Source organism: Oncorhynchus clarkii, chromosome 16, assembly GCF_045791955.1.
Source record: "Oncorhynchus clarkii lewisi isolate Uvic-CL-2024 chromosome 16, UVic_Ocla_1.0, whole genome shotgun sequence".
Classification (NCBI taxonomy): domain Eukaryota; kingdom Metazoa; phylum Chordata; class Actinopteri; order Salmoniformes; family Salmonidae; genus Oncorhynchus; species Oncorhynchus clarkii.
Window position 1 is genome coordinate 19,722,410 of NC_092162.1, and position 17,341 is coordinate 19,739,750.

Sequence of the window (17,341 nt, forward strand, 5' to 3'; positions counted from 1 at the left end):
CTGTAAAAACACAACGCAAAACCCCTCCTCCTATATACAGTATTGGGCAACCAAATGTTAGGCGCACAAGTGGGAACTGCAACACTCACAGACTCGTGTACATTTGATACTTCTGCTTTTTTAGCAAGATCAAATGCTTTCCCATTATTGACCTCCCAAAATGTTGAGAAAAGGTCAGAAAACCCTAAGATGAGGAAATGTATTCAACATTCAACTCATGATGCACAAGTTCAAGTTTTTACTAGGAAAACAACTTCTACACTGTGAAATACAAAATGATCACTAGTATGTTCCGAATGACATGTATGTTCATATCACACAATCAGAGCCCACACACTCTACTCATTTATACCAATCCCAATACCCAGACACAACATTACATCAAAATATTATAGAGGTCTTATTTTGAACCAATACATAACATGTTTTTTGCCATTGACTTTAGATCACCAGAGTCTCACTGTGGTTTTTTGAGGCCAGTTATGATTTTAGTTCTCACAGGAGCTAACTTCAAACACATTACCAAGCTCTCATTATACTGTTAACATCATCAGAACAGAGGAAAATGGTGTTCAGAGGGTCCATTAAAGGCTTATTATATGGTTGTAACAGATGTTTTGTGACTAATGTACAAGTAAACTTTAACAAAGTAGTCTTGGAGGACTTGGATGGGACAGCCCACTTAGTATGACACTCATGAGCTGACTATTCCACTGAAATGATGTCATCAGGAATGAGGCACTAAAACCTGCAGATGTTGTGTGTGACTGAGTCACTAGGTGGTAGCAACAGGATTGGTCATAACTGGCTTAACACACGAAGATCTAGCCCAAGGTGATCCTTAACACTCCTTTCTGTGCTGATTCTGAGACAAACTAAAAACGGCCTACTTTGTGTCGAATGATTCCTATTGACAATAGTGAGGCTTGACTTTCAGATTGTCCGGGGCAAGTAAATAAATGTGTCAGACAAGAAGAAGATGTTGTGTTAAAAAAAGACATGTAAAAATAATAATCACAAGATCAACAAAAATCATTTGAATAAGAATGTGCTTTTAAGCAGATCTATCTGTAGCCACATGTGCAAATTTGTTGATATTCCTTGCTGGTTAGGGAGTTATTTGCCCAGTTATGGCTAATTGTTGGTCAGCACACAGGTACGGTCATGATAATCCTGGAAATGTAATGTTGTGCGCATCAATCACCTGCATGTGTGCCAATGTGCTTGGGCTCGAGGAGAGACAGAGAAACATTGAAGCGTTTGTAATTAACTAAGCTTAGCCAAAAAAGCAGCATTTTCTAATCATCCTACAGGTTCTTGCAGGTCATTTTTATCTATCAGAAAGACCTTTATTTGCCAAATAACCGAGATGAGCTCTATTTCAAAATATAACTTTTCCCAACCAAAAACGCTGTTCCATGCACTCCACACAGAGTACTGGAGGTAGCATAGCCGAGGCTACTAAGCAACAACTTCTAAGTAATAAAATAAAACTGAAAATATTTTACTCTGTTCTTTTGAAATACATTTTTTTTGTCACTTTTTTTTCTTAAAAAGTTCCAATTCAGCCATGTTTATATCAACATCAAATCATTTCTGGATAACAAGTACCTTACTGTAACAGTTTTCCATTAAAATGAACAACAATATTTTTTCGCAAAAAACTTTCTCAAGCAAGATTTTTTGTTAATTAAGACTGTCTGGGAGTGGTCTAAGTGGGGAGGGAACAACGTGGGAGTGGTCTAAGTGGGGAGGGAACAACGTGGGAGTGGTCTAAGTGGGGAGGGAACAATGTGGGAGTGGTCTAAGTGGGGCAGGAACTGCTATTATTAGCAGAGGTTTGGAACTCTTTGCTATTGATTTATTAACCGATTTCCCACCTGGTGATGTCACCAGGCAAGCAGAAACTCCCACTCTTGCAAACAGACTGATTTGAAGGTCCTGTGTATATTGTATTTTCAAGCAGGAACTATCAGAAAATAACACTTATCAATTTTGTTCACACTTTTACAGTGTTTGTTTCATCAACTGTTGTACAATGATACAAAACACAGGAAAAACACAATTTGGACTGCACCACGCTGTATAAGACCTTCCAAAACATACTTATAATGGATTTCTGTGTGATGACAACACTTCAATTGTGGTGCTTTGTGGTTTTCCCCCCTCATTTTTACAGATAGCCTACAGTAAAATAAATGAATGAAAATGCTACAGTGTTCTTAAAAAATAAAATAAAAAAACTCAGTCTAATGTTAGCAAAGACCTTCATAAACACAACCAAATGATTATTTTGGGGATAGCATATCTGAAATGTATTTATTATTGGAAGTTGAGGAATAAATCTAACACCATTGGAAAGCTGGTATTCCCCCTCTATTCAACATTGGCCATGTCATTCTGATGTTAAAATCTTAGAATAGCTTCATAGTAGCCTCCGCCGGATGTTCGTGTTTCAGGTGAAATGGAAAGAGCCTGGGAAGTGACTTGCGCTTTTGGACGTTAACAAGGTGACATTCCATTTGAACTCTTCCTCCACATTTATTGGATTGGTTGAACAGTGCGGTCAATAAACCTCCACTGAAACCTGAATATTTCAGCCTTACAATGTTATAAACATGTCTTCGTTAGTTACCGTTCTTTTAAGAAACCTACTGTAGCCATTTGATTCCCGATTCATTAAATGAGTCAATTATTTATTAAAGACAAAAAGTATTCGGTTGGAATTGTAACTGTGCAATATTTTGGGGGGCTATTTAAGGGTTGCCAATCATCCTCCAGGTGCATCTAAAAGGGGCAGTGTTCTATTTTGAGACAGGCTTGAATATGCAAAGAAGCCCATAATGCAGAGGGTAGCCTGCATTTGTCTGATTCTCTATACGGTAGCAACAATGGTCATTTTTATATTGTAAAGTGGTTCCTTGAATCATACGACAATTTTAAGTATCACTCTTTGGTGACTTGAGCTTTCTGACCAAAAAAAAAACAAATCTGTCCTACTTGTCTGAAGGACAAGTGGCAATTTTTTTTTTTTATGTCAAAGCCCTGCAGTATTATCTGGTGAAATCTCTGCACAGGAACATAACGTGATCGTTACGATAATGAAAGAAAGTCAATTTTTACTGAATTGAGTCGCATTTGTATACAACTCAACTAGACTTGCATCCAGAGACTGAATCTCAATTCTTCAGAGTGGTCTTTTCTTAGAATACTGGAAACAAGCACATATACAGGTGTTTGTCAAGGAAGATTCTGGGGAAGTCAATGTACACTACCGTTCAAAAGTTTGGGGTCACTTTGAAATGTACTTGTTTTTTTTAAAGGAAAATCACATTTTTTGTCCATTCAAATAACATCAAATTGCTCAGAAATACAGTACAGACATTGTTAATGTTGTAAATGACTATTGTAGCTGGACGCATTAGTGTCTAGTTTGAGAAACAGACGCCTCACAAGTCCTCAACTGGCAGCTTCTTTAAATAGTGCCAGCAAAACACCAGTCTCAACAGCAACAGTGAAGAGGCGACTCTGGGATGCTGACCTTCTAGGCAGTTTCTCTGTCCAGTGTCTGTGTTCTTTTGCCATCTTAATATTTTATTTTTATTGGCCAGTCTGAGATATGGCTTTTTCTTTGCAACTCTGCCTAGAAGGCCAGCATTCCGGAGTCGCCTCGTCACTGTTGACATAGAGACTGGTGTTTTGCGGGCACTATTTAATGAAGCTGCCAGTTGAGGACTTGTGAGGCATCTGTATCTCAAACTAGACACTCTAATGTACTTGTCCTCTTGCTCAGTTGTGCACCGGGGACTCACACTCCCATTTCTATTCTGGTTAGAGCCAGTTTGCAATGTTCTGTGATGGGAGTAGTACACAGCGCTGTACGAGATCTTCAGTTTCTTGGCAATTTCTCGCATGGAATAGCCTTCATTTCTCAGAACAAGAATAGACTGACGAGTTTCAGAAGAAAGGTAATTGTTTCTGGCCAGTTTGAGCCTGTAATCGAACCCACAAATGCTGATGCTGCAGATACTCAACTAGTCTAAAGGCCAGTTTTATTGCTTCTTTAAGCAAAACAACAGTTTTCAGCTGTGCTAACATAATTGCAAAAGGGTTTTCTAATGACCAATTAGCGTTTAAAAATGATACACTTGGATTAACTAACACAACGTGCCATTGGAACACAGGAGTGATGGTTGCTGGTAATGGGCCTCTGTACGCCTATGTAGATATTACATAATCATTTTTTATTATTTTTAAAATCAGCTGTTTCCAGCTACAATAGTAATTTACAACATTAACAATATGTACACTATTTCTGATCAATTTTATGTTATTTTAAAATGGACAAAAAAATATGCTTGCCTTTCAAAAACAAGGACATTTCTAAGTGACCCCCAACTTTTAACGGTAGTGTAAACAAATCATACAGGGCCACGACAACGACCTAGTTAAAAGTTAATTACCACATGGGCAAGACCTGATCAAAAACAAAGATGTGACAGAAAAACAAAAACAGAGTATCCAGAAGTATGAATACCTTGGTATGTGAACTTCGGTTTTTAGACTCTCACTCAGTCACAACTATCTGTTTGGTCACTAGCACCAACCGGCAATGAGGCAATATAAGAAAGTCCTTCGAGAAAGCAAAGACAAAACTAAGCTCTCCAACCACACTCACTTCCATCCATTTTATTTTCTTCATCCCCTCCCTTATCCCTGTTCTCTTCTTTTCCTCAGCAGTTAGGTGATGTAGATGCGGTGGAAGTCGTTGGCCCCGAAGGCACAGTTGCACTTGGGGCACTTCCTTTGTCGGGTGTCGTAGCGCGTCTTCAGACACTCGTAGCAGAAAACGTGGAAACACTTGGTGAGCACCGTCTCCTTGTCGCGGGTGTTGCAGCACGGACAACGCAGCTTCGCCTGCCAGGTGTGGAGTACAGAAAATGTACAGTTAACGCTGTAAAATAAAGTGGCACCCATGTACCGCAACATGTGAACCTTCTCATGTAACTGATCGAACAAAAGCAAGGCCGGGCCATCAGGATGTGTGTATTTGTTGAATTACCTTGTACTGGTTGATCTCCTCCTGCAGGATCTCATCAGCATCAGTGTACACCTCCACTTTCTTCTGCTTCTCCAGCTTTCGTCGTAGCCTGGACAGGTCCTCCTATAAGTCAGCCAGACACAGTCGAATACTTTAGGAGACTAAAACGACAGTTAACATTCACACTCAAAATGACCCTTTCCCACAGAAGGCTTTTAGGGGTTTGACAAATTAACATCAGGGCTCCCTCGGGGGGAGCATTCACGTTTACAAAATGAGACTCACCTGGTTAAATAAAGGATACATATGTGGAAAGGACAGACTTGTCAGTAGTTGTGTGTACCTGCGCTCTTTTGAGGTTGCCCAACTCCCTCTCTCTGGCGTTGCGGTTCTCAGACACAGATACCTGGATCTTCCTCAGCTTGGACTGGGTGTGATCCAGCTGCACCTTAAGGTCCTCAGCCAGCTGGGCTGCCTCCACCGCCTGAGATGGAGGGGCAGCAAGAGACACTCAGATACTATTGTCCTTAATAACAGTGGTATTGTTATTCCTTTTTTGTGATATTATTACAATACCAATAATAAAATTAGTAGTACTATGAGTAGTAGTATTGGTAAGGTAACTGTGGAAGAAGGGGAGTTTAAAATTGTAAGTGGTATTGTTTTGCTACCTTCCTCTTGTTGAGTTCTAGTGCTTGTATGCGAACTCCTAACTCTTTCTCCAGATTGGTCAGTGAGCTCTGGAGGATGCCCTCTTTCTCCTCCAGCTTCTGTACAACCAATAACTGGGCTTCCACCTGTGACAGACAGCAAGGGGAACCAATCAATCAGACCTTTTTCCTCATTAGCTCAGAAACACAAGCATTATCAGGACTACAATCAAATGTTTTGTATTTTTTTATTTCAATAGTCATCAGGAATGAACAACATGCAGCCCAAGATATGCTATTTTTTGACCCACGGGTCTCTTAATAAATAAAACAGTCTGCCTTGCCGAATGAATGAGTTTACGCACCTGTTTTACATCCACCGCTTTGTAAGTTGCCCTGAAAATAAACACACGCGATGCTGACAGTTCATCCTCCACAGTCGCTCTCACCTGGGTCTTGAAGGTGAGCACCTGGTCAGCCAGCTCCTCCTTCTCCTCCCTCAGCAGCTTGTAGATCTGGTTGGACTTGATGCGTTCCGACATCAGCTTGAAGTTGGCGTCGTCCTTCTCCCTCAGCTGCTGCATCAGCCGGCTGTTCTGCTCCTGCATGTCCTCAAAGGCCTGGCCCGTCACGTCCATCTCACTCAGTAGGGCCTCCTCCTCCTGGACAGAATGGAGCGGTACGGGGGGGGGGAGGTTGGAATAGAGTTGGCATTTGTTTAGTTTTTTTCCATTTTACTGTCAGTTATGTAGTTAAATTTAATTGAGGTCAAATCTCTTTGAGCGAGAGAGACCTGGTACAATACGGCGGACGAAAACACATTAGGTCACACAGTGTTACCTTGCAATGTATCCCGAACGGATCACACAATGTAATTATAACTAACATGTATCAACTGACTTCACAATGACACCTCATCTAATCTAATTCAAATACCACTGAATAGCATCGTAACACCTCACTTATCGGCATTGAGATTGCTTAAGAAATGAAATTCCATTGAAATCCCTGGTAAAAGAAAATAAAAAAATAAAAAGCAATGGCAAAGCCAAGGCAAACCCACTGCAATTGTGACATTTAACATATTCAACAACTCTGCAACAGCTTTGATTGTGTAGTGGATATACAGTACTTGTTTGGTGGCCGTGAGCTTCTTCTGTAGGTGGTCGATTGTCTCCTCTGCCACACGGATCTTCCTGAGAGCGTCCTCATCAGCCAGCTTCTTGCTCTCCTTCCTCTCCCTCTCCTCCAGCTCTCGAACACGCACCCGCAACTCATCCACCTGGGACGCGGGGGGAGGGATTTAGATGTAACACATGGACAAACACATAGGCACTCTACCACCTCATAATTTATTTATTTTTTATGACCAAGATTTTATAGACAATTCAATTTTTTTAATACAGAATACAAGACATACAAAGTAGCAGGACCCAACAAATACCATTTAACTTTACATGTAAGATTCTTGATTTTTAAAAATATAACCTCGGCTTTAGACTTGCGCTCTGCTGCCATAAGCTGCACTTTGTCCCTCTGCTCTTTGGGAGCTGATTTGTACATGTCCAAAAGTAGTTTCATCTCCTTCTGAGACTCCTGGGCTTTCCTGAGTGAAAAGGAGAATGAACAGTAGAAGAGTTAGCACTACCTAACTTTAGAATGAGACAATGTGTTAAGGTCTTCTACTATATGAGAGTATATTTTATTGTAGGGGTGTGCCGAGTAATCGGACAAAACAAGTACCTTAACAGATATGGTGAATTTTCTGAATAGGATTATGATGAGTATTTTTTGTAATTATCAGTGATTGGGGGGGACAGAGTCATTCTCAGCTGCCAGCACGCATCTCTCAAACAGTGTGGATGAAGCGTTGTGTACTATAAATTGTACTACTCAATTGGCTAGTTTGGCTGTCTGTCAAGAAACGGGCGGGGTGTGGGTTGAGCCTGCTGCCATAACTGGATTAGAACAAGTCGCGGCTCCCTCTGTCTTTATGTCGCGAGCTAAGCCCATGCTTGCTTGCGATTATAATTTGTTCCTCGCCCAGGCATTTTCACATTTGAAAATGACAAATGCAGATAGTTCATTTTCATGGTACAAATGTTGTGGCATAAGTGTAGGGAGAGAACATTTTTGCTCCTTTTGAAAGCAAAAAATATATAAAAAATACAGGGCAAGCAAATGACCTTCAACTAAATCTGGGTCTGGAATAAATGCAGGCAGCAGTAGCCATCCACGCATTATATATTAGTCTATTTTGTTGATAATTGAATAGGACTAAGTCAGTCAATCATATGCATTTTCAGCTGTCAGGATCATTTCTTAACTTTAAACAATGTGTGAAGGAACATAACGATGTGCTCTGAGATGCACTCTGAGTGATAGTACAGTAATGTGCACTTGTGGTATACGCCTTTTACCTGCATTTAAAGGTCACTTCCAGGTTTTCCGATCACAAGTAAATCTGATAACGAGTATCAAGTGTGACAAAACGGATCGAATTACGAATACGAGTATGAACAGATCTGCACACCCCTACTTTATTCAGCATAATATGAAAAATGGGAGTTGTGGGTTCTATAATCAAAAACAAAACATACTTAAGTTCCGCCCTCAGCATCTTCAGGGTGTCCGAATCTTTCCTCTTCAACTCCTCGCTGCGCTGTCGCTCTCTTTCTCGCTCCCTCTCTCGTTCCCTCTCAGTCTCTCTCTCTCTCTCCCGGGCCCGCTGTCTCTCCAGCTCCCTCCTCCTCTCCTCCTCCTCCTCTTGGTCTTCATCCTCCTCTTTCTTCACCTCCAGGCTGTCGCTCACCGGCTCCTCCAACGACAGAAGCCCGGTGTCACCACTCTGACACCGCAACTGACATAGAGGCAGGGATAGAAAACGGATTTGGGACATCAATCGTGTGGATCACTGATTTTCATAGCAAATATCATGATTCAAATAAGTCACGTTGATCCTCATCTACTAACCAAATATTGTGCAACTCAAGTTTTGTTGAACCACATGACCGAACCACCTCACCAGGGCAAACTCAAGGTTCTAGTTAGCCTATAATAAGGGTCCAGAGTAGAGCCTTGCAAGGGGATTCATTTTAAGCGAGCACTACCCTACCCAGGCCGATTGATTCTGGCAAATTCAAGGCCCTGCCCGAAACCAGAAATAACTTCCTCCAATACTAAATCCATTAGCTGCTCCCTGCACTCAGCTCACTCTGCTCATTGCAGCTCTGAGTCGGAGTATCCATAGCAACGGATCCGCTTGGGTTGCTCTGCTCAACGAAGAGACAAGAGAAAGCAGTTAGCGGTTTGCTACTTTCGGTCACTCTAAACTCAAACACAACTCAAGGACCATTAGTTTTTGTGAAATAATCTCTCTTGTCTTATATTTGACGAGGATGAAGTACTTCTGACACCATGTTATTATCTTAGTCAGATATGACTGTACTGCGCCGCCGAGCACACGCAAGTGGCTCAGCATCAAAATTCAGAAGAAAGTCTATTGGTCTCATGTAGAGGATCCGCCGCCCTACCTTGTTGATCTCCATCTGTGTTTCTCGGAGCTTCCGCTTGTAACGCTGCACGTCACCTTTCAGCTGGTGGTTGTGGTTCTGGAGGCTGCTGATGAGGTGGCGCATCTCTCTGTTGATTGGGCCTGAGGGAAAGATCAAAGGGGGACAGAAGGGTTGATAAGGAAACAACGGCCGTGCGTTTCAGTCAGACCCTCTGTTTTGTCTGACTGTAGTCTGCGTGTGCTAAACTTGTGAAGTATCGCCAAACTAGTGAGCAATATGGATAGTGATAACAGGATAGGACATTCATCCCAAACACAGTCAACATCCTTGGTTAGAGGGTGGGGGGAAAAAAAGAAATAAGACTGACAATCATCCATTCAAGATTCTCACTGAGAAACTTTTGCTTTCTATGGGAAACTGTTAATGATAGAAACGAGCCTCGGGAGTGAGAAGTGTTGTGGAGATGAGACATAACCTGCTTGCTCGTTGGCCGCCAGGTTCTGCTCAAACTCGATGCGCAGCATCTCGTACTCCTTGCGCACCTGGGCCAGCGTGTCTTCCAGCTGGATGACCTCTGTGCGGAGCTTCTTCTGTAGGGACAGCTCGTCACTCTGAACAGATGACAAGCGCCACAGCTTTTGTTGGCGGCAGTCCAACGGCAACGTCACACCAAACCTCTAACATCCTGACTAGTTTTGGCCAGTTTTTACTGATTGTGACACAATCCACTTTCCAAACATATAAAGAGAGCCTGTCTGTTTCTGCTTACACCAAATTGGTCATGTTTTGCCCAAACACAAGGCACTGTAGCCATGGCAATGACACACCATTGTGGAATGCAGAGCTAGTCAGCTCCCCGGGCCGCTGTAACCCGGGCTGTACAAAATACCTTTCTAACCACATATATTCCTAGTGTATTCATGATATACATGCCAGACCTGGGTTCAAATAGTATTTGTTTTCTTTCAAATACTTTAGCTGCGCTTGATTGAGAGTGCCTGGCACAATGGAAACAATGGAATAGTCCCAAAATTGCAAAACCCATCCACCTGGTACCCCAAGCAGGGGTGGGGGGATACTATTTGAACCCAGATCTGATACGCTGAAATGTTTGTTACTTTAAAATCAGTGGCTCCCTCCTACACTTCAGTAATTTGTCAGATTATTTTATGCAGAGCGACAATCAGTCCATTCAACTAAGGGAGGTAAATTAACCATGATCATAATCATTGCAAGTAAAAACCTTCTTCTAAATAGCCGCTCTCTGCAAAATCAGTGCTCCTGACCTCCATGTGCTCTATCTGTCGGAGGTGGGCGTTCTTTGCGGTGAGGAGCAGAGCCCGGGCCTCATCCAGCTGGGTCTTCACCCCCAAAGACTCGTTGTAGAGCAGGGAGAATTGGGACTGCAGGCACTTGTAGTCCGCGGTCTCTTTCACCACATCCTCTGGAATATTTTTCAGGTCCAACTGAAAAGGTAGTTAAGTGAGTGAATTAACCCCCCCCCCCATACACTGTAAGACACCTTGGGACATGGTGAAAAACTAAATGACTGCAATTCATTTGGGATAGAGCAAACAAACAAGGGAACATTGGCCAAGAAATGACATACAGAGTATACATTCAGTGATCATAATATAAAACAAATGTTAGTGTTTATAATTGTTTTAAGTGTTTACAGTGCCTTATGAAAGTATTCATACCCCATGACTTATTCCCCATTGTTGTGTTACAGCCCAAATTCAAAATTGATTAAATGTATATTTTTTCTCACCGATCTGCACACAATACCCCAAAATGACAAAGTAAAAACACGTTTTTCGAAAATGTTGCTAATTTCTTGAGAAGGAAATAAAGAAATCTGTAATTGACACCGGAGTCAATGATTTGTAGAAGAACCTTGGCAGCGATTACAGCTTTGAATATTCTTGTGCATGTCTGTATCAGCTTTGCACATCTGGATTTCGGGATTTCCTCCCATTGTTCCTTGCAGATTTTCACAAGATCTGTTAAGTTAGATGGGAAGCGGCTGTGAACAGCAATCTTCAAGTCTTTCCACAAATGTTCAATGGGATTCAAGTCTGGGATTAAGCTGTTCCACCTGTTAGATTTTGGGTTAAACTTGGAACATTGTTTAGAACCTAACACACCCAACAATTTCCACATTTTTGTTCTGAAGCAATTCCAGCATTGCTTTGGCTTTATGCTTGGGGTCATTGTCCTGTTGGAACATAAATCTTCGCCCCAGTCTAAGGTCGTTTGCACTCTGAAGCAGGTTCTCATCAAGGATTTGCCAGTATTTGGCTCAATTCATTGTTCCCTCTATCCTTACCATCCTTATGATGCTGCCACCACGCTTCACGGTAGAGATGGTGTTAGACGGGTGATGAGCTGTACCTGGTTTTCTCCAGACATAGAGCTTTGCATTCAGGCCAAAGAGTTACATTTTTGTCTCATCAGACCAAATAATATTTTGCCTTATGTTCTCAGAGTCTTTCACAAGCCTTTTTGCAAACTCCAGGTGTGCTGTCATGTGCCTTTTTTATCAAAGCCCAGATTGGTGAAGCGCTGTAGAGTCTGTTGTCCTTCTGGCAGGTTCTCCCATCTAAGCCAAGGAACTCTGTAGTTCTGTCAGAGTGGTCACTGGGTTCTTGGTCACCTCCATGACCAAGGTCCTTCTTTGCGGTTGCGCAGTTTGATCGGACGGCCATATATTCCCAATGATGGAGACCACCGCGCTTTTGGAAACGTTCAACACTGTCGAAATTGTTTTATACCCTTCCCCAGATATATGGCTCATCACAATTCTATCTCAGAGATCTATGGACAGTTCCTTGTACTTCATGGTTCCTTGTACTTCATGGTATAGCTTCTGCTCTGACATGCTTTGGCCAAAAAATTTAATTGGCCACAGGTGCACTCCAATCAAGTTGTACTGACATCTCAAGGATGATCAAAGGAAATTGGATGCACCGGAGCTGAATTTGGAGTGTCATTGAATTTTGAATACATTTGAAAACATATTTTCACTTTGTCATTATGGGATATTGTGTGTAGATAGATGGGTGATGTTTATGTTTTAATCAATGTTGAATTTAGGCTGGAACAACATCATTTGGAATAAGTCAAGGATAATGAATATTTTCTGAAGCCACTGTGTCTATTCTACAATTATAATCATCCTTGACATGACATCTGACTGATGACTGTCTGAATAGTGAGCATCTCCTTTGTTAAGCTGACATAACAGAATGCACAGCATATTGTCTTGTATTCCCTCAGAGGGGGATGCTGTTGTACCTTGAGTTTCTCGCTCTCCCTGACAGCCTCCTGGAGCTCCTGCTGTAGTTTCTCCAGGTCTGCCATGCGGTTGTTGGCCAGCTCCTGGTTCTGCTCCAACTCTGCATTCAGGCTCTCAAACTAACAGATATAATAATTACAATATTGGAGTTAATTTGTATCACTTTGGGCACTAGGCCGTAAATAAGAATTTGTTCTTAACTGACTTGCCTAGTTAAATACAATTAAAATAAATATGACAGGGTTGGAAACAACAATGTATCAAAACAAGATGGAAGGGAAGCTCAAAGATGAATGGACAATAGGATGGTTGGACAATAGTCTGCACTCACCTTCTGTATATTGAGGGTGATCTGGCCACCGGGTAGCCCCCCTGAGCTACCAGTGGTGTAGTAGCCCGAGGTCAACTGGACAGAACAATCAGAGATGGTTTAGTGAACTTGGCCCATACATTAGTACACAAACCCAGACATATTACAATAGCTATATTGACGTGGTTACAGTCCTCATTTCCGCAATAAAACATCAAGACATTATTTTACCCATGTACATACAGAAGGACATCAATAACCCCCCCCCCCCCCCCCACACACAAACACAACTGGTATTCAATGGACGGCATGCTCTGCTGCTTCAGCCTTGTCGCTGGCCATCGATGCATAACGGAGTGACATCAGCGATGACAAGACACTAGAACTACACACACACCTGCTCCATTACACACACAAAGTAAATTAAGTACACACCCACCGACGCACACAAATTACACACACCTGCTCCAATGCCTCAGCCAGATGCTTGTTGAGCTTCTGTTCCCTCTTACGGAGCTTCTCAATGTCCCACTGTAGATCCTCCACAGCAGTCTCCATCTCAGACACCTTGGTCTCCGAGCTTGTCACCTTATCCACAAGCTCGTTGTACTGTTAAAGAGGAGCAGAGATGAGAGCAAAAATGTGATTATGAAATTGGTTGGATGAGTCCACACAAATCGCCATGTATTACCACCGATGAGAACTAGCAGACATTCACATTGAGGAGGATACAAAAGCTTGAAAGACGACACTATGGAGATGTGGGCATACCAAACACACACACACACACACTATACATGACAGGGTGAGGTAACATACCTCCATAGACATCTTGTGGTGTCTGCCCTGCAGGGAAGAGGCCAGGTCTTGCAGTCTGCCATTCTCCTCTAGCAGAGTACGATTCAGACGGAGCATCTCTTCCTGGCTGTCATCCTCACACGCTGACAAAGACAACACAGTCACTATGGTTACTCAACTAGTGATTACATTTGCCACGTAGCAGATGCTTCTATCCAAAGCGACTTACAGGAATTTAACACGAGATCAAAGTGAATGTCACACTAGGCACCAGAGTGAATGTCACACTAGGCACCAGAGTAAATGTCACACTAGGCACCAGAGTGAATGTCACACTAGGCACCAGAGTGAATGTCACACTAGGCACCAGGGTAAGTGTCACACTAGGCACCAGGGTAAGTGTCACACTAGGCACCAGGGTAAGTGTCACACTAGGCACCAGGGTAAGTGTCACACTAGGCACCAGGGTAAGTGTCACACTAGGCACCAGGGTAAGTGTCACACTAGGCACCAGGGTAAATGTCACACTAGGCACCAGGGTGAATGTCACACTAGGCACCAGGGTGAATGTCACACTAGGCACCAGGGTGAATGTCACACTAGGCACCAGGGTGAATGTCACACTAGGCACCAGGGTGAATGTCACACTAGGCACCAGGGTGAATGTCACACTAGGCACCAGGGTGAATGTCACACTAGGCACCAGGGTGAATGTCACACTAGGCACCAGGGTGAATGTCACACTAGGCACCAGGGTGAATGTCACACTAGGCACCAGGGTGAATGTCACACTAGGCACCAGGGTGAATGTCACACTAGGCACCAGGGTGAATGTCACACTAGGCACCAGGGTGAATGTCACACTAGGCACCAGGGTGAATGTCACACTAGGCACCAGAGTGAATATAACACTAGGCACCAGAGTGAATATAACACTAGGCACCAGAGTGAATGTAACACTAGGCACCAGAGTGAATGTAACACTAGGGACCAGAGTGAATGTCATAGTAGGGAACAGAGTGAATGTCATAGTAGGGAACAGAGTGAATGTCACACTAGGGACCAGAGTGAATGTCATAGTTGGGAACCCCTCTACATAATTATGCTAAATGTAGAACCCACATGATGCTACAAACAGAAAGTGAAAAACTCCAGATTCATGATAAGCGAGTCTGAATAGTTACCTGAGGACAGGATCTGGGTGCATAGGCCGTCGATGCGGCTGTGCAGCCTGTCGAAGACGCAGACCATGCAGGCAGCGGCCTCCTTGCTGAACTGCATCCTGTCACGCAGTTGCAGGCTGAGCTCCTCCTCACTGCTGTTGTCCAAAGTGGAGAGCAAGGCTTTGGTACTCTCACTGAGGGTAGTAGTGGGCGGCGGGGCTAAACAGTCAGGATGAGAACACTTAGGATGTGTTTTTTTATTTAACTAGGCAAGTCAAATTCGTATTTACAAAGACGGCCTACAAGTAAGTGATAAGTGACAGAAAGGTTTAGTGCTTGATGTTGCCATTCCTCACACCAGTTATTACCGGCGGCAACGCAATGGACTCAGAGGTATCATTACTTCTGATCAGAGGCTAGATATGCGTAGATGAAAAAGGTTGAGAGAGAGAGCAGGAATCCTCTTTACCGGTTGTCGAGTCCTGCTGTGGTTCACGAGCTATCTCCATACCGTCGGGTGGTGGAGGCTGTTTCTCCTCGTGTTCTGGCACTGGGAGTGGGGCTGAGGGAGGGGGTGGTGGGATCATCATGCCATCCGCGTCCATCGGGGTAGGGGTAGAAACAGGAGTAGCGGGGGGTGCCGGGACCACCGTGGGGTCAATGCGTTGGCGCAGGACGTGAACATTTTCTTCCAACTGGAAGTTAGAGAAAGAGGGTAATAGACTATGTGTGTGGTGGGGGTTACACTTTAAGTTGAGAATATGTCTATGTTCCTTCACGGCAGCAAATGATTGTAGAACGTACGTACCTGGGACCAGTAGCGATTCACAATGAGCAGTGTGGTATCGTCAGTAGCTTGTCGCTTTTCCAGCTTCTCGATCTTCTCCCGCAGCTCATCCTCCATGGTCTGCCTCTGCTCCAGACGCTCACTCAGCTTTTTGTTCTTAAACTGGATCACCTTCATGTCCATCTCCTCCTGCAGACGTCACGTGATAATAAAGAAGATCAATTAAATCATCCCTCCTGTATGGTTAAGCACAGACAAGACCCAGTTGTGGGGTACAAAAAGATGACGACTAACCGTAGAGGACACTCCCCCAATGCGTATGGGCTCAATGAGAGTGGTGGTGGTCTTTTCCTCTTTTTTACACTTCTTCTCAGGTGGACCAGGGGAGCTGTCCCCACCTGAGGCTCGCTTCCCTCCCCCGGTGCCAGACATGGTTGCTGCTTCTGCAACAAAAGCGTGACAGCCGTTTTAGGACACAAAGCCGGTGAAAAGGGGGCATTTCATTTGAACAACTTCATTTGTCAGCTGCCTATGGCCTCTACGAAGAGATATTTATGATGACAAGACTAATCACTTCCCCTTGTCAGCTGCTATGGCCTCTACGAAGAGATATTTATGATGACAAGACTAATCACTTCCCCGTGTCAACACCAGGGTTTTGTCATTGTGTCACCAACTTTTGAAGTTTAATTTAGAAAATGATACTGAAACTATCTACTATTTGGTATACAACTACAAATAATTGATGTGGATTGCTTACAATTGCCCAAGTTGGCAAATTAATTCAGATTTGTATATGCCAATTCAATGAAGGCCAGAATGTCCCGCTAGCTAACTTGCTAGCTATCCCATTTCTGAAGTGTGGAATATGTAAACCTGCAAGTGGGCATCCAAAACTTGGCAGAGTAGCTATCCATGTTAGCTACCTAAATAGCAGTAGTTGCATGCTTAACGTACACTACATGACCAAAAGTATGTGGACACATACTCGTCGAACATCTCATTCCAAAATGATGTGCATTAATATGGAGTTGAACCATTGTTGCCCTTAAGTCATTTTCACTTCACAATAACAGCACTTACAGTTGACCAGGGTAGTTCTAGCAGTGCAAAAAAAATGACTAACAGACTTGAAGGAAAGGTGGGATCCTATGACCGTGCCACATTGAAAGTCACTGAGCTCTTCAGTAAGGCCATTCTACTGCCAATGTTTGTCTATGAAGAATACATGGCTATGTTCTCGATTTTATACACCGGTGTGGCTGAAATAGCCGAATTAGCAACGGGTGTGGCTGAAATAGCCGAACCCACTAATTTGAAGGGGTGTCCACATACATTTTTATACAGTGTATATTTTACTAGCTAGTATAACTAACGTTTGAAAGAATCTAGCTAGCTAACAGGCTAATGCTAATTGTAATGAATGCTAACGTTACCCGGCAAGCAGATTAGAGTTATACGGCCTATGCACTCGAATCACTTTGAAATGTTTACTACATGCAATCACATGTTTTTATTTAAAGATCACTACCAACTATCACAAATCTTCACCAGCAAAAAAAATAATTTGTAAAACATAGTCACTAACCGGAGATGACGACAGCAATTATTTAAGCAGTTTCCTGTACGGCACGGTAAGTGTACCGATGAGAAAGTAGTTTTATTAAAATCAAAGGTCCTGTAGTCCGTTTCTCGCTGTTTTTTTACTGTGTATTTACCTAAATGCCTAATAGAATGCATGCGATACACATTTAGTCATTATTCAATAACTATCCCAAT

General features: G+C 42.9%; 1 protein-coding gene across 2 annotated transcripts; it reads right to left on the reverse strand.

The window, feature by feature from the left end:
* Positions 1 to 1,527: 1,527 nt before the first annotated feature.
* LOC139368139 (ring finger protein 40) lies at positions 1,528 to 17,210 on the reverse strand. 2 transcript variants are annotated; one of them, XM_071106727.1, is made up of 20 exons: positions 17,151 to 17,210; positions 15,857 to 16,005; positions 15,584 to 15,751; positions 15,245 to 15,470; positions 14,797 to 14,994; positions 13,634 to 13,755; positions 13,277 to 13,423; positions 12,836 to 12,910; positions 12,504 to 12,623; positions 10,493 to 10,672; positions 9,682 to 9,817; positions 9,225 to 9,346; positions 8,292 to 8,551; positions 7,180 to 7,297; positions 6,824 to 6,973; positions 6,141 to 6,353; positions 5,713 to 5,838; positions 5,385 to 5,525; positions 5,063 to 5,164; positions 1,528 to 4,917 (listed from the first exon to the last, which is right to left on the reverse strand). In XM_071106727.1, the coding sequence occupies exons 2-20, from the start codon at positions 15,992 to 15,994 to the stop codon at positions 4,741 to 4,743; spliced, it is 2,919 nt and encodes a 972-aa protein (XP_070962828.1). In that variant the 5' UTR covers positions 15,995 to 16,005; positions 17,151 to 17,210; the 3' UTR covers positions 1,528 to 4,740. The 2 variants fall into 2 exon arrangements, with proteins under 2 accessions (XP_070962828.1, XP_070962829.1); XM_071106728.1 differs by lacking the exon at positions 17,151 to 17,210 and adding an exon at positions 16,999 to 17,103.
* Between the last annotated feature and the right edge of the window lie 131 nt (positions 17,211 to 17,341).